The following is a 24271-nucleotide window of genomic DNA, read 5'->3' as shown; positions in this document are numbered from 1 at the left end:
TGCACCTCCAAAGTAATGCATTGCCGCTATAGCTCTTTGGGACATTTAAATGCCCAATTGAATTTTTTTTCATATTGTTGATTTCCTAATTCACAGGAAGCTACTAAGTGTAGGCTAGACAGCTCTTCACAGGGGAAAGGGGAAACACTTATAGAAAGAGACTGACAGAGTCATGCCTAGGATGTTACTAATCATTGCTCTCCAGATTATCTGGTCATGATCACATTGCTGTTTGTGGGAGCTTGCTGTGCACAATTGGCTAACGCATTTCCTACATTACAAAAGTGACTACACTTCAGAAGTACTTCATTGGCTGTAAAGCGCTTTGGGACGTCCTGAGGTTGTGAAAGGCGCTATATGAATGCAAGTCTTTCTTTCTCCCCCACCATTGGTGGTTACACCTTCAGTGGTAGATGAAAAAGGGTGGGGGGAAAAAACACTCTGGCATTCTATTTCTAAACCTTCACCTCCCTTGCCTCCTTTAACACCCTCTTTAAAGCCCACCTCTTCAACCAAGCTTTTAGTCACCCCTCCGAAAATCTCCTTCTTTGGTTCGGCATTTTTTTTAAAATTTGACCTTTGTGAAACGCCTTGGAACGCTTTTCAATGTTAAAGGTGCAATATAAATGCAGGTTGTAATAATAGCAGTAGTAATAATAGTAGTAATAGTTGTGGTAAAATGCTACTATTAGAGGACACACTATCTATGCTCACATAGGATGAACAGCCAGTTGGGCAAGGCACCCCTGCAATCATACCCCATTAAAGACTCTCCCAGCAGAGGGAGGAGACAGAAAACTGTTGAGAAAAGTGTATGAATCCATAAATAATGATCTACTGTATATGTATTTTATATAGAAACAGTATCTTCAGGAAATGTGAAGATATAAAAATATACTTTTTAAGAAAAGTAAATGTTTCCTCTAATTTAATTTTGAAAATGCTGCTACATTTTCTCTCACGCTCTTGTCCCACCCAAAGGCACTTTTTATTGCTTAGAGGAGAAGGGCAAAAAATTATATATATTATATATATTTTTTTTAAAGTGTCTCTAGGCTGAATAAAGATACAAATTGTGTGTTCTTTAAAATGCATCTAATTTTCTAATTTGCAAAAATATAAAATATATTTAACTGGGTGAATGAAAATTTATAGAATAATACCAAAAAAAGTGAAAATAAAGGCATACCATTTTAACATTAATTGAACATAAAGTGTTTTGGGATGATTCCGAGAGATGTGGTTTAGCCACTATATAAATGCAAGCCTTTCTTTTTTTTTTATAAATGCTCTCTGCAAACCCAGAAAAAGGAATAATTATATAATTCCCAGAGGAGTATTTTTAACTGCAACAGCACACAATTGCCTACATGACATGAGGAAGTTCAAACCCTGTTTACACATGTGACACAAGCGTGCCTCATTGCAAATGGCTTGTGGTGGAGTTTGGCTGTGAAAGGAAAGAAGGGAGAAAATGGGAGTAAGTGCAGAAGGAGGGGGATTGTTTCATTTTGCTTTCTTGCCCGTTCTGGTTTCACACTGGGCTGTGAGGGGGTGAGGATGATGTTGGGGCTGCTCCTGCCCCAGCTGCCTGAAGACATCCTCCTGCTTCTCTTCTCTTACTCTGACACCCAGGCCCTGGGCAGGTTGGCCCAGGTCTGCAGGAAATTTCACTTCCTCATCAGCAGGAACACCCTCTGGAGGAAGATAGCCAAAGCCTCCCTCAACACCGGCATCACCAGGCTCGGCAGAGACACGTAAGGAAACATTTTTTCAAAAAACAATTCAACCTTATTTTCCCTCCCAGAGCAAGGAATGGAGGTGCGGCCTACCTCAGCCCTGGGCTCCTCCCGACCATACTACTAATCACCATGGTTACCGGCCGTCGCCCGTCAGCTTCAACCGACTAAACCAACAGAAAACCCTTCACTTTCCTCATAAAATCTTTCACTTGCCCCATAACTATAACAATATTTTAAAAAAATCTCCGCCTTTTAAGTTTAATTTCACCGACTGACCCCGCAATTGTGCATGTGTAAAAAAAAATCGGCTGCTTCCCGAGCTCCAGTCAAATCGCTTGTTTTCCTTTTAAAAACGATGTTGATGTCACTTATTCACAGTAAAGTTTATTTTAAATCATTTTTTATTTTTTTCGTTAATATAGGTTTTGAGGCGGAGAAAGGCCGTTCGCGAGATCAGTTTTTAGTTTCTGGTTGGAATATTCGCGGTGCGGGCGGTTTTAGAAAGCACCCAAAAAAAAGCTGCAGTTGTAGTGTCGAGAAAGGCAATGCAAAATTAATGGACTTTGAAATTTAAAAAACAAAATTCAAGGAAAGGCGACAGTGACACTCCAGCTTGAATAAGCAGTGAGGCGGGCGGGTGCTGACAAACTGATGAATGCGTTTTCCTGGAAAACAAGCATTCCTGGTTAGTATTAAAACAACTTTGCCTCTTTTAAACATTATATTTTTAAATTTAGAATAACTAAATCTGGTCTCTCTGGAAGGTGTTATGACCTTTCTGTGCCACTCACCATGCCTTGCTTATTTGGAGTGAGACTCACTGGCAGGAAATGGCCCCTTGGTCCAGATCTTGCTGGACCGGGCATCTCATCCCATGCCCGGCTAGTTAGACTTTCCTCTCTGCACCCCTCAAATCACAAGTGCTTTGCACCTTAACTTGCTGGAAGTGCGAGCTGACTTGAGACTCCACACCGTTTAAATTGTTCCCATTCTGGGATGGAAAGATTGATTGGCATTGCGTTAACAATTACCACGTGGTTAAGAAGGTACCTGCTCTGTTCATGACCAGACTTGACATTCTGTGGCAAGGTTAATGGGCAATTCACACACAAATCCAGCAAGTTCTTAAAAATAACGGGGAGGCTAAGGGCGAGATGTGCAAAGCAAACGGCGGAGCGGTGTAAGTCGACCAGCAAGCTCTGGAGATTCGCAACTCAACGGCCTATCTCTTCACCACCTGAACATGCTGGCCGAGTTGTGCATTAATAGTGGCGTGCGCCGTTAACACGTCGATATTTTTGGAGCAAGATCCTGCCCATTGTATTTAATAATCCGAGCTCCCTGGCTTAAATCAGCTTGCGATCATTTCCGCTCGTTTTGTTTGTAATTCTCACATTTAACATTACCCCAATGGCGATAGTTTAGTTTCTAAAATTCAAACCAGTCACCAGAAGTCTGATTTTAAAATAGAATTTATTTATTTTCTCTCACTTTCTTCCTTGTCTTATTATTTTGTGTCAGATTGGCACATTTGGTAGCATTCTTGCCTCTGAGTTATATGGTTGTGGGTTCAACTCCCAATACATGAGCACACAATCTAGGTTGACACTTCGGTGCAGCACTGGGGGAGTGCAGCATGGTCAGAAGTGCCGTCTTTCGGGCGAGGTATTAAACCAAGGTCCCATGTTTTTGATTGGGTGGATGTAAAAGATCCCATTTGAAGAAGAGCTGGTTGTTGTCTGAGCACCAAAAAAACCCCAGATTAATTGGGTCATTCATCTCATTGCTGTTTGTGGGATCTTGCTGTGTCCAAATTGGCTGTTGAAACAGTGACTGTACTTCAGAGTGATTCATTGTCCATGGAGTGTTTCTCAGAAACGTGATAAGATGCTATACAAGTGCAGACTCTTTTCTTAACTGCAGAACCCAGTGAGCTCACAGACTGTCGCCCAATTCTCAAGATTTAAAATGGGAGAGCAGCACAGAGAGATTATACTGCTCTGAAACAAGACATGAAGTTTAAGTTAAAAGCTGCTGATGGATCGGAGTTTCAGCTTGCTACTGTAAGGATGTCCAAGCTTTTTGTCTTCATGGACCACTTGGGTTTCTACCATGGAGACTTGGAGGGCTGCACATAAAGTTTAAATCCATGTTCCCATTAATTTGCGTATATCTCAGATTGTTGGTACTAACAGATCTTGGTTCTGTTCTGATTTAGGAACCAATAATCCATAGTCTTTCAGATGAGATGTTAAACCGAGGTCCTGTCTGCTTTCTCAGGTGGACGTAAAAGATCCCATGGCACTATTTTGAAGAAGAGCAGGGGAGTTATCCCTGGTGTCCTGGACAATATTTATCCCTCAACTAACATCACTTTATAAAAAAAAACCCAGATGATCTGGTCATTATCACATTGCTGTTTGTGGGAGCTTGCTGTGCGCAAATTGGCTGCCGTGTTTCCTGCATTACAACAGTGACACTTCAAAAAGTACTTCGTTGGCTGTAAAGCGCTTTGGAATGTCCGGTGGTCGTGAAATGCGCTGTATAAATGCAAGTCTTTCTTTCAGTAAGGCAACAGTGGGAAGAACAGCCCTTTCCAAACCTGCAGTACCACAGAATTCAAACAATCTAACTAGCAAGTAATGGATATAAATACAAGTAGCACTGAGTTGCCTGGGCTTCGAGAGCTGGATAGGCAGTGCTTGGGACCCAGAAGTGGACTGATCTGATACCTCACCTCATTGGTGGCAAAGCCACAGGAGCAGTGAGCACAATACACGGGACATCAATTATACCCCAGGAGCTGTCATAACACATTCTGTCATACCGCATGTTAAAAATTAATCTGGTAAAGTTAATCCGGTAAAGAAGTAATAAAGCTGGGTTTACTGGTGCTGCATATCCCCTGTGGTTTGGTGGCAGTGTAGTTGGAAGTAGGGAGGGTGCTGAATGCAAGGTTGCAATGTTCCAGTAACTAGAACGTGATGCGGCATTACATTCAGAAAATAGCACTTTGTTACTCCAAATAAAAGCGGTGACTTGATACAGGTGCTACCGCCACCCTCTGGTACCTCACTTTGAGTGCACACCCTTTTGCTGTGGGCTTTGGCAGTCAGGGTCAGCAGACTATTTTATCTTGAGGGAGTCATTGTATCTTGCCCTGCCCCGACAGCTGAGTTGGCAACGGTGCTGTCTCCGTGGGGGAAAAAAAAGACTTGCATTTCTACAGCGCCTTTCACGACCACCGGATGTCCCAGAGCGCTTTACAGCCAATGAAATACTTTGGAAGTGTAGTCACTTGTAATGTAGGAAACACGGCAGCCAAATATGCACACAGCAAGCGCCCATAAACAGCAATGTGATAATGACCAGATAATCTGTTTTAGTGATGTTGGTTGAGGGATAAATATTGGCCCTAGGACACCGAGGATAGCTCTCCTGCTCTTCTTCGAAATAGTGCCATGGGATCTTTTATGTCTTCCTGAGAGAGCAGACAGGGCCTCGGTTTAACGTCTCATCCGAAAGACGGCACCTCCGACAGTGCAGCGCTCCCTCTGCACTGCACTGGAGTGTCAGACTCGTTTTTTGTGTGATTTTTCTCAAGGGGAAACTAGGGATGGGCAATAAATGCTGGCGTTGCCAGCGACGCCCACATTCCATGAACGAATAAAAAAAAAGTCTCTGGAATGGGACTGGAACCCACAACCTTCTGACTCGGAGGCAGGAGTGCTGCCCACTGAGCCACAGCTGACACTTGTGGAACTGAGCCATGTGGAGTACGAGGGTCCTCGACTTGGATTCCGAGTTGGTGCTGATTTAGCTGCTCTCAGCTTGGACAAGCCTTTGGTCGCTATAGTTACCCTCAGCACCTCTGGGCTCTAGAGCAGACAGATCAGATGGGTTTCATTCCTGATCACCGTCCTGTAGAGTATCAGCAGAACACGCTCATCTCTTTGGGGGATTTCCCATCAGGGTTATTTTAATATTTGTGGTAATTACCCATTTGAAATGGATAGATTACCTCCAGCGTGAAAGCGACATCAGTCAGAAAATTCAAGGGTCCCATGTGTGGCATCAGACTCTGGTGCTTTGCGGTGCTAGTGAAATCAAACTGTTTTGACTTCAGAGAAGTTTTAAAGCTTCCCAAGTATTGAAAGTTTCTGAAGCTCCTGTATGGGGGGGGAAATGTTTTTGATTCCAGGACCAATTCAGCTTTATGCTGCTATGTCTGTTCAAATCATCAGCATCCAGTTGAAGTGCCTGCCATACCGTGCAGCATTCGGACTACAATTGACACGTGTTTGATGTTTCCACTGTCAATTTTAAAATCCTCATCCTTGGTTTCAAATCCCTCAATGGCCTCGCCCTTCCCTCTCTCTGTAACTTCCTCCAGCCCCACAACCCTTCGAGATCTCTGCGCTCCTCCAATTCTGGCCTCTTGCTCATCTTCGATTTTAATCGCTCTACCATTGGCGGCTGTGTCTTCAGCTGCCTGGGCCCTAAGCTCTGGAATTCCCTCCCTAAACCTCTCCGCCTCACTACCTCTGTTTCCTCCTTTAAGATGCTCCTTAAAACTACCTCTTTGACACCTGTCCTAATATCTCCTTATGTGACTCGTCAAAAATGTTTTTATTGATATCGCTCTTGTGAAGCGCCTTGAGACGTTTTTGCTATGTTGACTGTGCTATATAAATGTAAGTTGTTAGTCCTCAAGAAGGTTACATTTAGCTTGGGCTAATGCAGCGCCACCTGCATGGTACTGGATCTTGTATGTGAAGTGGGAATCTGACTCAGGGTGAGGTATCAGTTATCCTGATGGTGTATAGGTTACTGCAGCATATGATTCAGTGCTGAGCCCTACAGAGTGAGAAAGTCCTGGTTTCAGTACCTGATTTGTGCTGAGTTAGCTGATAGATTGTGCTGCAGTTGGTTTCAACACTCTTAGAATCTTGCAGAGCAGAACAGAAGGAGGCCATTCGGCCCCTCGTGCCTGTGCCGGCTCTTTGAACGAGCTCTCCAATTAGTCCCACTCCCCCGTTGTTTCCCCATAGCTCTGCAAACTTTTCCTCCAAGTATTTATCCAATTCCCTCTTGAAAGTTATTATTGAATCTGCTTCCACCGCCCTTTCAGGCACCGCATTCCAGATCACAATAACTCGCTGCCAAAAAGAATGTTTCCTCATCTCCCCTCTGGTTCTTTTGCCAATTCCCTTCACTCTGTGTCCTCTGGTCACCGACCCTCCTGCCACTGGAAACAGTTTCTCCTTATTTACTCTATCAAAACCCCTCCTAATTTTGAACACCTCTTTTAAATCTCCACTTAACTTTCTCTGCTCCAAGGAGAACAACCCCAGTCTCTCCACATAACTGAAGTCCCTCATCCCTGGTACCATTCTAGTAAATCCGCTCTGTACCCACCCCTGTGGCTGAGGAGGGGAAATTCAGCCAGGGTCCTTGCTCCTGCTAGCTGTTCAATGAATGACCCCTGCTGGAAAGCAGTTTGTGTTGGGCACGGAAAGAATTGGGCTCAGCTGTGATGGTTTTCACAGTCGAATAGCCTGATACTCAACTATGTGGCCTCACACTTCTGGCTACCGACCATAGAGCACATATACCAGAAACGCTGTTTACGGAGGTCACGGACCATCATCAAAGACCCTACCCACCCCAGCCACAGTCTGTTCGCCCTCCTGCCATCTGGGAGACGCTACAGATGCATTCGCACCCGTACGACCAGATTTAGGAACAGCTTCTTTCCCAGGGCTGTCATCCTACTGAATTCCACAAATAAACTCTAAAGCCTGCACATCTGCCAATGCACTTTATTATGGTTATGTTTATGTTAATATACTACAAGCCAAATGAATGTTGAATGTTTAAATGTCTTAATCTAAACGTACACTCTCGGGAGCCGCAAGCCTACATTTCGTTGTACTGCACTTGTGCACTACCAATGACAATAAAGTTGATTATGATTATTATTATTATTAGAGTGAGATCCTGGGGTGGGGTGGGGGTGTGGAGTGTGTTGCCAGTGCCCGAGGAAACTGCTCCACCATCTCAGAGAAGAAGGTATAAAGGAGAGAAAGTTTGGAGACCAAAGATCTTTGAGAAGGAATCAGTTGTTAATTCACAAAATCGCTTTGCCTTTCAACCAACAAGCCCTCTTTCTGTCCCCCTTCCCCAACCTGAATCAACAGAGCCTGAGAAAGCAAATTATTTTCTCGTCTGGCTTTGATGATCACAAGAGCATAGACGTGGAATAGGTGACTTTAAGTCAGATGTCTAGGAATGCAATCACACTAAAAAAAAAGCGTCAAAAGATATAGAGGGCTTGGGGCAGATGGAGGGCGAGCGAAAGAAAGGAGAACGGCCTGAGGCTATAGCAAGGGGATGGGAAAATGGAGCGCTGGGGCAGATCTGTGTGCGAAGCGGCCACTGTAACGTGTGTTAACAGCTACGTGAGATGCTTATTTACAGCCTGAATCATTTTTAAGTGGCCTCAAGGAACAATGGCTTGAAACAAAAGCTTATGGGAATGTGGCTCGAAGGAGAAATGGAGGGGGGGGGGTGGTTGGTGGTGTGGGTGGGTGGGGGGGTAGTGGAGGTGAGAATCATTGAACTGTTTTATTGTGTTGCGAGGTGTATGTTGCAATATTGTCAAATCCCAGCTAATGTCATTTAAGTGCAGGAACGCCCCCCACCCCAAGAAAAAGACCCTTTTCCTACCTCCGCGGCCCGCATGATGATAAATGTTTAAATTAAGATCTAAAACTATAGTTGCTGTTGTTTATCTAGGTGATTGGAGGATTATTTAAATGGCGCGCTACTCCACGCCGCCCTAGACCGAGCTGTCGTCGCGGCGCTTAACGTCTCTGGAGCTTGGTCACGTTAATTTCCCTCCCCGAAGGTGAGGCTCACCCATTCTTAAGCTTATTTTAAGTGGGGTACTGCACTACAGCTGCCCTCCGCATCCCTGGGGTAGCGAGGGGGCAAAGAATCAGCCAGAAGTTTCTGCTCCTGATTGAAATGTATGGATGTTGGGTGAGGGCAGGATCAGCTGGACTGCGAGGCCCCATGCAGTCGAGTAGCCCGCTAGCCAGGCGTGCCCGTTATAAAGAATGGTTACTTGGACACGAGGCTGACCCAGGGAACTGTACCCGGCACCAGCCAGCACCTGTGTCTTAAAGTAGGAGTGGAGGGAGGAGTGAGATAGGAACAGGAGGAGACCATTCAGCCCTCGAGCCCCTTCTGCCATTCAGTTGGATCATGGCTGATCTGTATCTTAACTCCATTTACCCGCCTTGGTTCTGTAACCCTTAATACCCTTGTATAACAAAAACCTATCAATCTCAGTTTTGAAATTTTCAATTGACCCCCAGCCTCAGCAGCTTTTTTTGGGAGAGTTCCCGATTTCCACCACCCTTTGTGTGAAGAAGTGCTTCCTGACATCACCCCTGAACGGCCTGGCTCTAATTTGAAGGTTCTGCCCCCTTGTTCTGGACTCCCCCCACCAGAGGAAATAGTTTCTCTCTATCAACCCTGTCAAATTCTTTAATCACCTTAAACATCTTTTTAAAAAAAAAAGTTATCTTATAAAAGATAAGTGTACATTATGATCAGCATTTTGGATGTTGCGGTTTTGACAATAAGGGCTGCACTTTTTCACCCTCCAGCTTTCACCCCTCCTGCTGCAGGAACTAGCTCTTGTTGGGGGGGGGGGGGGAACGTTCGTGGGTACTGCCCATCCCCTGGTACCTTGCCCAGTTGCCAGTTCTTCATTTCTGAGCAGAGATGGCTCGAGGCTATTTAACCCAGAGGTGCCTAGCCCGCTCCCAGCTTTGCCCGATTTCCCCGCACGCTTGTGTCCACATTCCCGCAGATGTCACGGGACTGCGAGCAGGAGCGTTGACTAATTTTTCCCCTCCTAGCCCAGCGATACTGAGGGCAACTGTGACATAAGAATTAGGAGCAGGAGTCGGCCATACGGCCCCTCGAGCCTGCTCCGCCATTCAATAAGATCATGGCTGATCTTCGACCTCAACTCCACCTTCCCGCCCGATCCCCATTTCCCTCGATTCCCCTAGAGCCCAAAAATCTATCGATCTCGGCCTTGAATATACTCAAAGACTGAGCACCCACAGCCCTCTGGGGCATCCCTGCCACCACCCTGGCTGGCTTCTACTAACGCAAGACTGCTCGGGAAATGAAACCCTGGTCTTTTATGGTCCAGTTAAACACCGCAGAGCGCAGGTGCTGCGTCTTTGTGAGGTTAGGAGAGGTGATCAAAAGCTTCTTCAAGGAGATGTGTTTTGAGCAGGGTTTTAAAGGTGGGGGGGAGGCGGCGAGGTTAAGGCTTTGGGCTGAAGGTTTTGCTACTAAAGGTGGAAGTGGAGAACCTTTAACATTCCTGCTCCCTGACTGTTCGATTGGGCTGACCCAGATATTCTGCTGATTTGGCACCTTGTTTGACTTTGAGATGAGATTCAAACTCCATGTGCTATTCATCACCAAGACTGCTTACTTTAACCTTCAGTAATATTGCCCAGCTCCAGAGCCTTCAACTCTCTCGGTCCCACTCTCTGATCTCCCACCCAACACCATGCTGCTTCTTGCCCTGCTTTTCAAGGCCTCTTTGCCCAAGCCTGCCCAGACTCTCCCACAAAGGTTTGCGAACCATTCCTTCCTCCGCTGTGCCCCCAGCACTGCCACAGCCCTTATCCATGCCTCTGACTTGATTTCCGACATTACAACAGTGACTACACTTCAAAAGTACTTCATTGGCTGTGAAGTGCTTTGGGACGCCCTGAGGTCGTGAAAAGCGCTGGAGAAATGCAAGTCTTTCTATCTTTCTTTTCCTTTCTCTCTCTCCCCCCCTTCTCGCTCTCTCTCCCCCCCTTCTCGCTCTCTCTCCCCCCCTTCTCGCTCTCTCTCCCCCCCTTCTCGCTCTCTCTCCCCCCCTTCTCGCTCTCTCTCCCCCCCTTCTCGCTCTCTCTCCCCCCCTTCTCGCTCTCTCTCCCCCCCTCCTCGCTCTCTCTCCCCCCCTCCTCGCTCTCTCTCTCCCCCTCCTCGCTCTCTCTCTCCCCCTCCTCGCTCTCTCTCTCCCCCTCCTCGCTCTCTCTCTCCCCCTCCTCGCTCTCTCTCTCCCCCTCCTCGCTCTCTCTCTCCCCCTCCTCGCTCTCGCTCTCCCCCTCCTCGCTCTCGCTCTCCCCCTCCTCGCTCTCGCTCTCCCCCTCCTCGCTCTCGCTCTCCCCCTCCTCGCTCTCGCTCTCTCCCCCTTCTCGCTCGCTCTCTCCCCCTTCTCGCTCGCTCTCGCTTCTCCTTTTCTCCACACCCTCTGCCAGTTTCTTGACTTCATCAGCCACAAACTAACTCCTCCCAGAATCTGCACCCCGACACGCACAAAGCCTCATTCCTCCGTCCCCCACATCCTCACCGACCTACCCTGGCTCCCCGCCCTCCACAGCATCGAATTTAAAATCATCGTTGTCTACTGCAAATCCCTTCCTGGCCTCGCACCACCCGACCCCCCTCCTCCCGGCTCTTTGCAACCTTCTCCCACATGACACCCATTCTTGTGCCTTCTGATTCTTGGACACTGGCCTTTGTATCTCATCCTCCCTTCACTCTGCTATCAGTGGCAGCCTTCAGCTGTCTCAGCTCTGCTCTCAGGGACTCCCTCACTAAACCTCTCCGTCCTGCTGCTTTTCTGCCTGCTGTTAACATTCTCTTTATCCTGGCGTTCTCTCTCTCTCTCTCTCTCTCTCTCTCTCAAAGGTTCCTTTTCCCCTCTGTGAAAGAACCTGCACAACTGCAACTTGCTGGTGATTGTCACATGGGACAGCAAGTTGCAAGAGAGAGCTTTAAGATACAACTTAGTGACCTTTTGTGCTTGAATGTAGTTTCAGACAGTACAGCGTTCTAGAGGTGCACCGTACGTTGAAGTGGTGAGGAGCAGTTTTTTGCCCCAATCGCCCTTCGTGATGTGGTGCTTAGCTCGGTTAAGCTGTTACATTTGTGCTGCAGCAGAGAAATTCTGGGCTAATTATTTCCATGACTATTGTATACACCTCCGAAGTAGCTGGTTCCAGAACCCGTGGGGAGGGCGGGGCGGGGGGGTAGGAGCAGGTTACCAGCTAGCTCTCTCATCTTAGGATAGTGACAGTGTCTGAAGCAGGTTGACCTGAAGGGAGAAGGTCGTGGGTTCAAGTCCCACTCCAGAGACTTGAGCACGTAATCCTGGTTGACACTCCAGTGCAGTACTGAGGGAGTGCTACACTGTCGGAGGTGACAACTTTTGGATGAGACGTTAAACCGAGGCCCCGTCTGCTCTCTCAGGTGGACGTAAAAGATCCCGTGACACTATTTTGAAGAAGAGCATGGGGAGTTCTCCCCGGTGTCCTGGCCAATATTGATCCCTCAACCAACATCACAAAAACAGATTATCTGGTCATTATCACATTGCTGTTTGTGGGAGCTTGCTGTGTGCAAATTGGCTGCCGCGTTTTGTACATTACAACAGTGACTACACTTCAAAAGTACTTCATTGGCTGTGAGCACTTTGGGACATCCTGAGGTCATGAAAGGCGCTATAGAAATGCAAGTCTTTTCTTTTAAGACCAAGTATCAAACTTCAACAATAATAACAGTCTCAGTTGACCATGCGATGCGATGGGATGAGTGAGCAGTCGGGCCGGATTTTGAGTAAGTCCTCAACGGACTCTCGACAGCACGCGACCGGGTCAAACGTCAACTCTCACTTGAGTGGGTCGTCGACAGCGAGGAAATTCTCTGCGCTATTCTGAGAGTGACTTTATGAAATCTGTGAAAATTTGCTGGGGGTGCTGAGGGACGAATAGGAGCATCTGATGGGGCTAGAAAATGTAAAGATTTATAAAGGACAGGGAGGCAGAACAGCAGTGAGATGTGTGAAATGTGACGGCGAGGTAGTTTGTCCTTCGAGGGCGTGGGGCTCCTGCTCTAGTCCAAAGGCAGGGCTTGATTTACAGTCTGCTGTGTGTGTGCTGATGCTCTATTGCTGGTGAACATATGTGTCTCACATTTGTTTCTGCACAACAGCAAATGGTAACTGCTTAAAATAAGTGACCTGCTTGCTGACCTCTGCACTTTGACCTAAATAGGTGTTTTATATTGGGTTTGGATGCGTTGGAGGGTCTCCGGTTACAAAAGATGTAACGCTGTATATTTTTCTTTTCAATCTCCCCTTTTCTGTCCTGAAGACACAGTTGGAGCTTCTGCTTGGACTGCAGGTATACTGTCTGTATCTCCTCCCAAGTGGCCATACCTCATGTAGGAGCCTGGACTGTGACTATCGGCAGAGGGGATCTCATTGAAACGTATAACATTCTGACAGGGCTAGACAGACTGGATGCAGGGAGGATGTTTCCCCTGGCTGGGGGGGTCTAGAACGAGGGGTCGCAGTCTTAGGATACGGGGTAGGACATTTAGGACTGAGATGAGGAGAAATTTCTTCACTCGGAGGGTGGTGAACCTGTGGAATTCTCTACCACAGAAGGCTGTGGAGGCCAAGTCACTGAATATATTTAAGAAGGAGATAGATAGATTTCTAGACACAAAAGGCATCAAGGGGTCTGGGGAGAGAGCAGGAATATGGTATTGAGATAGAGGATCAGCCATGATCATATTGAATGGTGGAGCAGGCTCGAAGGGCCGAATGGCCTACTCCTGCTCCCATTTTTTCTGTTTCTACTCACCCATGTAGTGCATCATGGAAGATCCTATCCTCACTTCACATCGACCTTCGGTCAATTTCTACGGTCGCTGCTTATTCCTGGGGAGTGGGAACCCTGGTCAATGATGCTTCCTCAGTGTCGGCCAAGCTCAGTGGGCAGCACGCTCGTTTCTGAGTCAGGATGTTGTGGGTTCAAGTCCCACTCCAGAGACTTGAGCACAAAATCCAGGCTGACACTCCCAGTGCAGTGCTGTACTGAGGGAGTGCTGCACTGTCAGAGGTGCTGTCTTTCAGATGAGACGTTAAACCGTGGCCCCGTCTGCCCTCGCAGATGGACGTAAAAGATCTCACGGCACTATTTCGAAGTAGAGCAGGGGAGTTCTCCCCGGTGTCCTGGTTTATCCCTCAGTCAACATCAGTAAAATAAAAATGATTATCTGGTCATTTCCTACATTACAACAGTGACTACACTTCAAAAGTACTTCATTGGCTGTAAAGCGCTTTGGGACATCCTGAGATTGTGAAAGGCGCTATAGAAATGAATATTCTTTCGTTTCTCCTCACTGTTTTGAACCCAGCGATTCTGAGGCAAATTGCAGTACTTTGAGTCGAGCTGAAAGCAGCACTGATCACGGATCGAAGCTGGGACCCATTTGCTCCGAGTGCTCGTGCAGCTCCGATTCTAACCCTTAACAAATCTTTTAACTCTTTTATTTTCATCCAAAGATGCTTGGCAAATGGCTTTTGACACCAGCTGGGATTCCCACTGCTGGTCCTGTCCTCTATTGTGGCTTCACTGATGGTTCGGCAGGTAGATCCAGATATGGAAGGCCATTCGACCCATAAAAAAAGACTTGCATTTCTATAGCGCCTTTCATGACCTCGGGACATCCCGAAGTGCTTTACAGCCAATTAAGTACTTTTGAAGTGTAGTCCCTGTTGTAATTTGTGCACAGCAAGCTCCCACAAACAGCAATGTGATAATGACCAGGTAATCTCTTTTAGTGATGTTGGTTGAGGGATAAATATTGGCTCCAGGACACCGGGGAGAACTCCTTTGCTCTACTTTGAAATAGTGCCGTGGGATCTTTTACGTCCACCTGAGAGCGCAGTCTCTGGAGTGGATACTCGAACCCACAACCTTCTGACTCCGAGGCGAGAGTGCTGCCCACTAAGCCACAGCTGACTCATCCTAGCTGCTCTGTCTGGAAAGAGCCCACAGTCACCACCTGACCCCATTGTGATATTCCGCTGTTATTAAAATGATTCTGAGGTCTTTGCCTCCATTGCTCTACCTGGACTCCTTTCCATACGGTCACCACTCAAATGTGTGAAGAAGAAATTCCTGAGTTTGCCTTTTTACAGATTTGAACCGGGATCTTGACGTGCCAGGAGTGTTGTACCAGTTAACTTTGCAAATAGCCTTTCTCCTACACAAAGCATTCCCGAGCTTGGCCGTGCTGTTTTGCGGAGGGATGGGAGATGGTGCATGGAAGGATGAGAGCTTGTGCTGGAGAAGGAGAAGTCACGGCAGTGGACGTTGCCCGTGAATGCCCGCTGTTTTGCTCGTGCACTGTTCCCTTGTACTCTTGCAGACTTTCTATTGCACTGCACGTATAAAGCGTAATAACGTTCTTAACGCATGCACGCTGATTAGGTGAATTGGCTCAGAGTATTCACAAAGACAAGAGGGGCAGTCACAGCACTGATGGCAGATCAGGAGACCGACGAGAAATGCTTCTCCATTACGGTCGATGAGTTTACATCTGCCAGTATTGATGATTGTGTGAGAAAGAAAGACTTGCATTTCTGTAGCGCCTTATCGCACCTCTCTGAAACGTCTCCAAGCACTTCACGTGCACTCAGTTACTTTTGAAGTGCAGTGACCGTTCTAGACTGATGTAGCAGGCATTTTTCCCACAACATGGTCCCACCCAAAGAAATGAGATGAGTGATTAGTTCATCTGTTTTTAGTCGTGTTGGTTGAGGGAGGAATGTTGGCCAGGACACGTGGACAAGACCTTGCTCAACAACAACGTGCATTAATACAGCATCTTTACCGTCGTAAAACGCCCCCAAGGCACTTCACAGGAACACAATCAGACAAAGATTGTCACCGAGCCAAAGAAGGAGACATTAGGAGAGCTTGGTCAAAGAGGTAGTATTTAAGGAGCTTCTTAAAGGAGGGGAGAGGCGAAGAGGATTGGGGCAGGAATTCCAGAGCTTTGGGGCTTAGATGGCTGAAGGCACGGCCGCCAGTGATGGGGTAAAGGAAGTGGGGTATGCACAAGAGGCCAGAGTTGGAGTCCTCTGAGGGTTGTAGGGCTGGAGGAGGTGATGGGGAGGGTCGAGGCCATGGAGGGATTTGAACACAAGGCTGAGAATTTTAAAATCAAGGTGTTGGTAGACCGGGAGTCATTGTAGATCAGCGAGCACAGGTGGTGATGGGTGAACAGGACTTGGTGCGAGTTAGGATACAGGCAGCAGAGTTTTGGATGAGCTGAAGTTCCTGGAGGGTGGAAGGTGGGAGGCCAACCAGGAAAACATTGGAATAGTCGCGTCTGGAGGTAATGAAAACCTGGGTGAGGCTTTCAGCAGCAGATGAGCAGAGGCAGAGATAGGAAATATTAGAGGTGGAAGTAGGCGATCTTTCTGATGAAGAGGATTTGGGGTCTATGTGTAGTGCATGGTATCTTTACTGCTCACCTGAGTCATCGGAACAGGCTGACAAGGCCTTAGTTTAACGTCTTAAAGTCTGGTACCTCCGACAGTGCAGCACTCCCTCAGTACTGCCCCTCCGACAGTGCAGCGCTCCCTCAGTACTGCCCCTCCGACAGTGCAGCGCTCCCTCAGTACTGCCCCTCCGACAGTGCAGCGCTCCCTCAGTACTGCCCCTCCGACAGTGCAGCGCTCCCTCAGTACTGCCCCTCCGACAGTGCAGCGCTCCCTCAGTACTGCCCCTCCGACAGTGCAGCGCTCCCTCAGTACTGCCCCTCCGACAGTGCAGCGCTCCCTCAGTACTGCCCCTCTGACAGTGCGGCGCTCCCTCAGTACTGCCCCTCCGACAGTGCGGCACTCCCTCAGTTCTGCACTGTATTCTCAGCCTAGCTTATGTGCTCATTCCTGGAGTTGGGATGAACCCACAACCATCTGACTCAGGTGAGAGTGGTATTACCGAGCCAAGTTGACAACTGTGCGTCAGGAGCTGGCTGCGCTGGAGTAACACCAGTGCTTCTCAAGTCCCGCGAGTCCTGGTTTGATATTACTGTCCGGTTATTTCATCCCTTTTAGCGAGAGAGATGAGACTGAGAGAGATTTAATCCTGTCAGTCTGGATTTGATTCGAACACGGCTCTTGGAAGTGAGCGAACAGCGATCAAACCAGCTATGCCCGCCAGTCCATTTTTCACTCTCTTGAGACTTTGCACTGAGAGGCAATCCTCCCCTGTGGAATCCTTTAGCTTTGCTCTGTTTCCATTCTGTACCCAGAGTGTATCCTCTCTGTCTGATGCTGGTACAGGAGACTTTGGTTTATCCGGAGGTTGTATGTCCGGAAACCTCGATCTACCGGCAGAAATCGGGAGCCGTTTTGTTAGGTTTTTTTTCTTCTCGTGGCTTTTTTTTCAACAGTCAGGCTCTGGAAAGTCTCTCTGAAGCTGTTGCTAAGCTATAGAGACGCTTCCAAGGTACGGGCCGACTGTTTGAAGCTGTTGCTAAACAGCAGTGTTTATTGTCCGATACGGAGATGAAAACCTCCGTATGCTTCAACATTAACGCTGGTATGTCCGGCAGTTTTGATAGATCGGCAACAGCTCGGTCCCGTCGGTGCCGGATATAACAAAATTTCCTGTATTGGGAGATGACTTGAAGACGCAGGGGGTGAATTCTCCCCGGGCGGTTATGCAGAATGGGTGGTAGAGAATTGGCAGCCCATTTTACACTCCGCCCGACATTTTCTTTTCCATTTGAAGTCGGTGTAAAATGGGCTGCCGGTTTCGCTATCACCCATTTTCCATTGCACCCTGCTGTCTCTGACCCACTGCTGCAGGTGTTCAACTCTGTTCTGTGCTTGACTGTTTCAGGGCTCCTCACATTGCTCTGAAAGAGCGGGTGCAGGTCTCTCAGAACTGGCAGCGAGGGCGGTGTCGCCAGGAGATTTTGCTGAGGTGGAAGTGCAAGTAGGTGGCAGTTTTATTTTATCTTTATCCCCCCCGCCCCTTCTCAACATGGTGACGCATGCTGGGCCTTGGTTCCCTGGGCATTGGCTGCCCTTTGGTATGACTCTCGAGCAGCCATTCATCAGATGTCGGCAAAGTAAAGCTCTCTCTACATGGCCCTATAAAACACATACACGGCAAGTGCAGCACGGGTTAGATACAGAGTAAAGCTCCCTCTACACTGTCCCATCAAACACTCCCAGGGCAGGTACAGCACGGGTTAGATACAGAGTAAAGCTCCCTCTACACTGTCCCATCAAACACTCCCAGGGCAGGTACAGCACGGGTTAGATACAGAGTAAAGCTCCCTCTACACTGTCCCATCAAACACTCCCAGGGCAGGTACAGCACGGGTTAGATACAGAGTAAATCTCCCTCTACACTGGCCCATCAAACACTCCCAGGGCAGGTACAGCACGGGTTAGATACAGAGTAAAGCTCCCTCTACACTGTCCCATCAAACACTTGCAGGGCACCTACAGCGGATGTCCTTGGGGCGTGAAAGGCGCTATATAAATGCAAGTTCTTTCTTTATTAGGACTGGTTTTACCACAATTTACTAGCGGTTCTATACTGCTGTTTATGCTGAAGGCCACATTTTGAGTTCCTGATAATTAAAATAATAGTTGTTTATATAATTTGTGGAGCGCAGTCACTGTTGTTATGTAGTTAAATCTGTTGGTGAAACAGACGGTATTTTCCGCCCCAGTTTAAAGAAAGGATTCTGATGGTGAGGCTCGGTTTAAATGGAGACAGGTTACCCCATTTTGCTGCCTTTGTTGATATGACCGATTTAATTTCTCCCCAGTTTGTTGCCATGGTTACAGCTGGACGACCAGTGGCTCTACCTCTCCCAAGCAGCCGATATCCGAGCGTACCGGCTGAGAAAGAATGGTGTCGGCTTGCAGCAACGGCCTGTCTTCGTGTACACGGGCCACCGAGACGATGTCTGCCGGTTTGTCGTCAGTGAGTCGCATGTCATCAGTGGCGGAGGGTAAGAGCTCTGGACTACTGAGCGTGGACCAATGATTCGCTCCTGTCCAGTGCGGTAATGTGTGTTTCTTACAATGTACACTATACATGTACAGTTCCTGGTGCTAAATGGTTACACTGCCACCCGATACTATAAGGCTTATTTGTGTCTCAGTGTTAGTTACTGTATTTCCACAGTGTCGATAGGTTAAAAAGAACCATTTCATTTTAGTCTGATGCTGCTTGGCTCTTGTGTCCAACAGCTACGCTAACCCCTCTGGCTCCCTGCCTCCTGCTCGCCTCTCTCTGGCTCCCTGTCTCCTGCTCACCACTCTCTGGCTCCCTGTCTCCTGCTCGCCACTCTCTCTGGCTCCCTGCCTCCTGCTCGTCTTTCTCTCTGGCTCCCTGCCTCCTGCTCGCCACTCTCTCTGGCTCCCTGCCTCCTGCTCGTCCCTCTCTCTGGCTCCCTGTCTCCTGCTCGCCGCTCTCTCTGGCTCCCTGTCTCCTGCCCGTCCCCCTCTCTGGCTCCCTGCCTCCTGCTCGTCCCTCTCTCTGGCTCCCTGCCTCCTGCTCGCCCCTCTCTCTGGCTCCCTGTCTCCTGCTCGTCCCTCTCTCTCTGGCTCCCTGTCTCCTGCTCGTCCCTCTCTCTCTGGCTCCCTGTCTCCTGCTCGCCCCTCTCTCTGGCTCCCTGCCTCCTGCTCGCCGCTCTCTCTGGCTCCCTGTCTCCTGCTCACCTCCTCTCTCTGGCTCCCTGCCTCCTGCTCGCCCCTCTCTCTCGCTCCCTGCCTCCTGCTCGTCCCTCTCTCTGGCTCCCTGCTTCCTGACCGTCCCTCTCTCTGGCTCCCTGTCCCCTGCTCACCCCCCTCTCTCTGGCTCCCTGTCTCCTGCTCACCCCCCTCTCTCTGGCTCCCTGTCTCCTGCTCGTCCCTCTCTCTGGCTCCCTGTCTCCTGCTCGCCCCTCTCTCTGGCTCCCTGCTTCCTGCTCGCCCCTCTCTCTGGCTCCCTGCCTCCTGCTCGTCCCTCTCTCTGGCTCCCTGTCTCCCGCTTGCTTCTCTCTGGCTCCCTGTCTCCTGCCCGTCCCTCTCTCTGGCTCCCTGTCTCCTGCTTGCCTCTCTCTGGCGCCCTGTCTCCTGCCCGTCCCTCTCGCTGGCTCCCTGTCTCCTGCTTGCTTCTCTCTCTGGCTCCCTGCCTCCTGCTCGCCCCTCTCTCTGGCTCCCTGTCTCCTGCGTGTCCCTCTCTCTGGCTCCCTGTCTCCTGCTTGCTCCTCTCTGGCTCCCTGTCTCCTGCTCGTCCCCCTCTTTCTGGCTCCCTGTTTCCTGCCTGTCCCTCTCTCTGGCTCCCTGTCTCCTGCTCGTCCCTCTCTCTGGCTCCCTGTCTCCTGCTCGTCCCTCTCTCTCTGGCTCCCTGTCTCCTGCTTGTCCCTCTGTCTGGCTCCCTGTCTCCCGCTTGCTTCTCTCTGGCTCCCTGTCTCCTGCCCGTCCCCCTCTCTGGCTCCCTGTCTCCCGCTCATCCCTGTCTCCTGCCCGTCCCTCTCTCTGGCTCCCTGTCTCCTGCCCGTCCCCCTCTCTGGCTCCCTGTCTCCTGCCCGTCCCTCTCTCTGGGTCCCTGTCTCCTGCCCGTCCCTCTCTCTGGCTCCCTGTCTCCCGCTTGCTTCTCTCTGGCTCCCTGTCTCCTGCTCGTCCCTCTCTCTGGCTCCCTGTCTCCTGCTCGTCCCTCTCTCTGGCTCCCTGTCTCCTGCCCGTCCCCCTCTCTGGCTCCCTGTCTCCTGCCCGTTCCCCTCTCTGGCTCCCTGTCTCCCGCTTGCTTCTCTCTGGCTCCCTGTCTCCTGCTCGTCCCCCTCTCTGGCTCCCTGTCTCAACGTCCCTCTCTCTGGCTCCCTGTCTCCCGCTTGCTTCTCTCTGGCTCCCTGTCTCCCGCTTGCTTCTCTCTGGCTCCCTGTCTCCTGCTCGTCCCTCTCTCTGGCTCCCTGTCTCCTGCTCGTCCCTCTCTCTGGCTCCCTGTCTCCTGCCCGTCCCCCTCTCTGGCTCCCTGTCTCCTGCCCGTCCCTCTCTCTGGCTCCCTGTCTCCTGCCCGTCCCTCTCTCTGGCTCCCTGTCTCCTGCCCGTCCCCCTCTCTGGCTCCCTGTCTCCCACTTGCTTCTCTCTGGCTCCCTGTCTCCTGCTCGTCCCTCTGGCTCCCTGTCTCCTGCCCGTCCCCGTCTCTGGCTCCCTGTCTCCTGCCCGTCCCCGTCTCTGGCTCCCTGTCTCCGTCTCTGGCTCCCTGTCTCCTGCCCGTCCCTCTCTCTGGCTCCCTGTCTCCTGCCCGTCCCTCTCTCTGGCTCCCTGTCTCCTGCCCGTCCCTCTCTCTGGCTCCCTGTCTCTTGCCCGTACCTCTCTCTGGCTCCCTGTCTCCTGCCCGTCCCTCTCTCTGGCTCCCTGTCTCGTGCCCGTCCCTCTCTCTGGCTCCCTGTCTCCTGCCCGTCCCTCTCTCTGGCTCCCTGTCTCCTGCCTGTCCCTCTCTCTGGCTCCCTGTCTCCTGCCCGTCCCTCTCTCTGGCTCCCTGTCTCCTGCCCGTCCCTCTCTCTGGCTCCCTGTCTCCTGCCCGTCCCTCTCTCTGGCTCCCTGCCTCCTGCCCGTCCCTCTCTCTGGCTCCCTGTCTCCTGCCCGTCCCTCTCTCTGGCTCCCTGCCTCCTGCCCGTCCCTCTCTCTGGCTCCCTGTCTCCTGCCCGTCCCTCTCTCTGGCTCCCTGTCTCCTGCCCGTCCCCCTCTCTGGCTCCCTGTCTCCCACTTGCTTCTCTCTGGCTCCCTGTCTCCTGCTCGTCCCTCTGGCTCCCTGTCTCCTGCCCGTCCCCGTCTCTGGCTCCCTGTCTCCTGCCCGTCCCCGTCTCTGGCTCCCTGTCTCCTGCCCGTCCCCGTCTCTGGCTCCCTGTCTCCTGCCCGTCCCTCTCTCTGGCTCCCTGTCTCCTGCCCGTCCCCCTCTCTGGCTCCCTGTCTCCTGCCCGTCCCTCTCTCTGGCTCCCTGTCTCTTGCCCGTCCCTCTCTCTGGCTCCCTGTCTCCTGCCCGTCCCTCTCTCTGGCTCCCTGTCTCGTGCCCGTCCCTCTCTCTGGCTCCCTGTCTCCTGCCCGTCCCTCTCTCTGGCTCCCTGTCTCCTGCCTGTCCCTCTCTCTGGCTCCCTGTCTCCTGCCCGTCCCTCTCTCTGGCTCCCTGTCTCCTGCCCGTCCCTCTCTCTGGCTCCCTGTCTCCTGCCCGTCCCTCTCTCTGGCTCCCTGCCTCCTGCCCGTCCCTCTCTCTGGCTCCCTGTCTCCTGCCCGTCCCTCTCTCTGGCTCCCTGCCTCCTGCCCGTCCCTCTCTCTGGCTCCCTGTCTCCTGCCCGTCCCTCTCTCTGGCTCCCTGTCTCCTGCCCGTCCCCCTCTCTGGCTCCCTGTCTCCCACTTGCTTCTCTCTGGCTCCCTGTCTCCTGCTCGTCCCTCTGGCTCCCTGTCTCCTGCTCGTCCCTCTCTCTGGCTCCCTGTCTCCTGCCCGTCCCCGTCTCTGGCTCCCTGTCTCCTGCCCGTCTCTGGCTCCCTGTCTCCTGCCCGTCCCTCTCTCTGGCTCCCTGTCTCCTGCCCGTCCCTCTCTCTGGCTCCCTGTCTCCTGCCCGTCCCTCTCTCTGGCTCCCTGTCTCTTGCCCGTCCCTCTCTCTGGCTCCCTGTCTCCTTCCCGTCCCTCTCTCTGGCTCCCTGTCTCCTGCCCGTCCCTCTCTCTGGCTCCCTGTCTCCTGCCCGTCCCCCTCTCTGGCTCCCTGTCTCCTGCCCGTCCCTCTCTCTGGCTCCCTGTCTCCTGCCCGTCCCTCTCTCTGGCTCCCTGTCTCTTGCCCGTCCCTCTCTCTGGCTCCCTGTCTCCTTCCCGTCCCTCTCTCTGGCTCCCTGTCTCCTGCCCGTCCCTCTCTCTGGCTCCCTGTCTCCTGCCCGTCCCCCTCTCTGGCTCCCTGTCTCCTGCCCGTCCCTCTCTCTGGCTCCCTGTCTCCTGCCCGTCCCTCTCTCTGGCTCCCTGTCTCCTGCCCGTCCCTCTCTCTGGCTCCCTGTCTCCTGCCCGTCCCTCTCTCTGGCTCCCTGTCTCCTGCCCGTCCCTCTCTCTGGCTCCCTGTCTCCTGCCCGCCCCTCTCTCTGGCTCCCTGTCTCCTGCCCGCCCCTCTCTCTGGCTCCCTGTCTCCTGCCCGCCCCTCTCTCTGGCTCCCTGTCTCCTGCCCGTCCCTCTCTCTGGCTCCCTGTCTCCTGCCCGTCCCTCTCTCTGGCTCCCTGTCTCCTGCCCGTCCCTCTCTCTGGCTCCCTGTCTCCTGCCCGTCCCTCTCTCTGGCTCCCTGTCTCCTGCCCGTCCCTCTCTCTGGCTCCCTGTCTCCTGCCCGTCCCTCTCTCTGGCTCCCTGTCTCCTGCCCGTCCCTCTCTCTGGCTCCCTGCCTCCTGCCCGTCCCTCTCTCTGGCTCCCTGTCTCCTGCCCGTCCCTCTCTCTGGCTCCCTGTCTCCTGCCCGTCCCTCTCTCTGGCTCCCTGCCTCCTGCCCGTCCCTCTCTCTGGCTCCCTGTCTCCTGCCCGTCCCTCTCTCTGGCTCCCTGCCTCCTGCCCGTCCCTCTCTCTGGCTCCCTGTCTCCTGCCCGTCCCTCTCTCTGGCTCCCTGCCTCCTGCCCGTCCCTCTCTTGAGTCCCAGTCTACTCATTATGTGAGCACAGTCGTGACCGTGCATGGAAAAGTGTGCAGTAAAATCACGTTTCTCTCTCTCGGGAGCGCCGGTGATTCACAAGTGTCTATTCATGAGTCACTGCATTAAAAAAGAAATTCTTTGTTCTGGCTGGGATGTTGGGTGAGTCGTCTTACACACAGGTCACCTTCATGCGAGTATATACAGTAAGCCGAGTGACAAGACCGATGTACATTGCTAAGTTTATATTTGAAACTAATGCGACCCGTCTGCTTGGCAGGGATGGGAAGATCATTGTCTGCGACATTTGCAACTCGTTTTACGCAGCATACTCAGCGCATAATCAAGAGGTCAACTGCATCGACAGCCGAGGACACGTCATCGTTAGCGGCTCGAGGGACAAGACAGCGCGGGTAGGTGTGGAGAAGCAGCCTGGTGTTAAGCCCAGCCTGGCTGTTAATCTCGTCCCTATCGGGAGTGGAATTTGCACTATCTGTGAGAGAAGGAGTATTTTTAACTCTCCCCAAGGAGAAGATGAAGTCTTGGAATGCCAGCAATGTATTTTCTTGTTTTCACCTTCAGCTTTTTAGATTGGGTTAGATCAACAGACAATTGTAGATTAATACACAACAAGGAGTGAATCATGGGGGGGGTGGGTGTTGAGGTTTATGTTATCACAGAATCACACAGCACAGAAAGAGGCCATTCGGCCCATTGTGCCTGTGCCGGCTCTTTGAAAGAGCTCTCCAATTAGTCCCACTTTTTCCCCCCCCCCCCCCCCCCCGCCACCTCTTTCCCTAGAGCCTGCACATTGTTCCTTTTTAAGTATATATCTAATTCTCTTTTTAAAGTTAAAAATGAATCTGCTTCCAGGCAGTGCATTCCAGATCGCAACAACTTGCTGCATAAAAGGGGAGGGTTTAAACTAATTTGGCAGGGGATGGGCACCAGGATGTAACATTAGAAAGGGGAAATA

At 51.1% G+C, this 24271-nt stretch overlaps 1 protein-coding gene across 3 annotated transcripts in view; it reads left to right on the top strand.

Annotated features, from left to right (window-relative positions):
• Window positions 1-1378: 1378 nt before the first annotated feature.
• The window catches only part of fbxw4 (F-box and WD repeat domain containing 4), a 606291-nt gene continuing 583398 nt past the window's right edge, over window positions 1379-24271 (top strand). Inside the window, exons 1-4 of one of the 3 annotated variants that reach the window (XM_085994162.1) lie at window positions 1379-1757; window positions 17537-17632; window positions 18480-18665; window positions 23576-23708. In XM_085994162.1, the coding sequence (XP_085850288.1) occupies window positions 1561-1757; window positions 17537-17632; window positions 18480-18665; window positions 23576-23708 (612 nt within the window). In that variant the 5' untranslated portion in view covers window positions 1379-1560. The remainder of the gene's footprint in view (window positions 1758-17536; window positions 17633-18479; window positions 18666-23575; window positions 23709-24271) is intronic. The other 2 variants (XM_085994161.1, XM_085994160.1) reach the window with 2 other exon arrangements.

This window comes from Somniosus microcephalus, chromosome 8 (genome assembly GCF_052327205.1).
Source record: "Somniosus microcephalus isolate GS21.2 chromosome 8, FLI_Smic_1.0, whole genome shotgun sequence".
NCBI classification, from domain to species: domain Eukaryota; kingdom Metazoa; phylum Chordata; class Chondrichthyes; order Squaliformes; family Somniosidae; genus Somniosus; species Somniosus microcephalus.
This window is presented reverse-complemented; position numbering and strand designations above follow the sequence as displayed.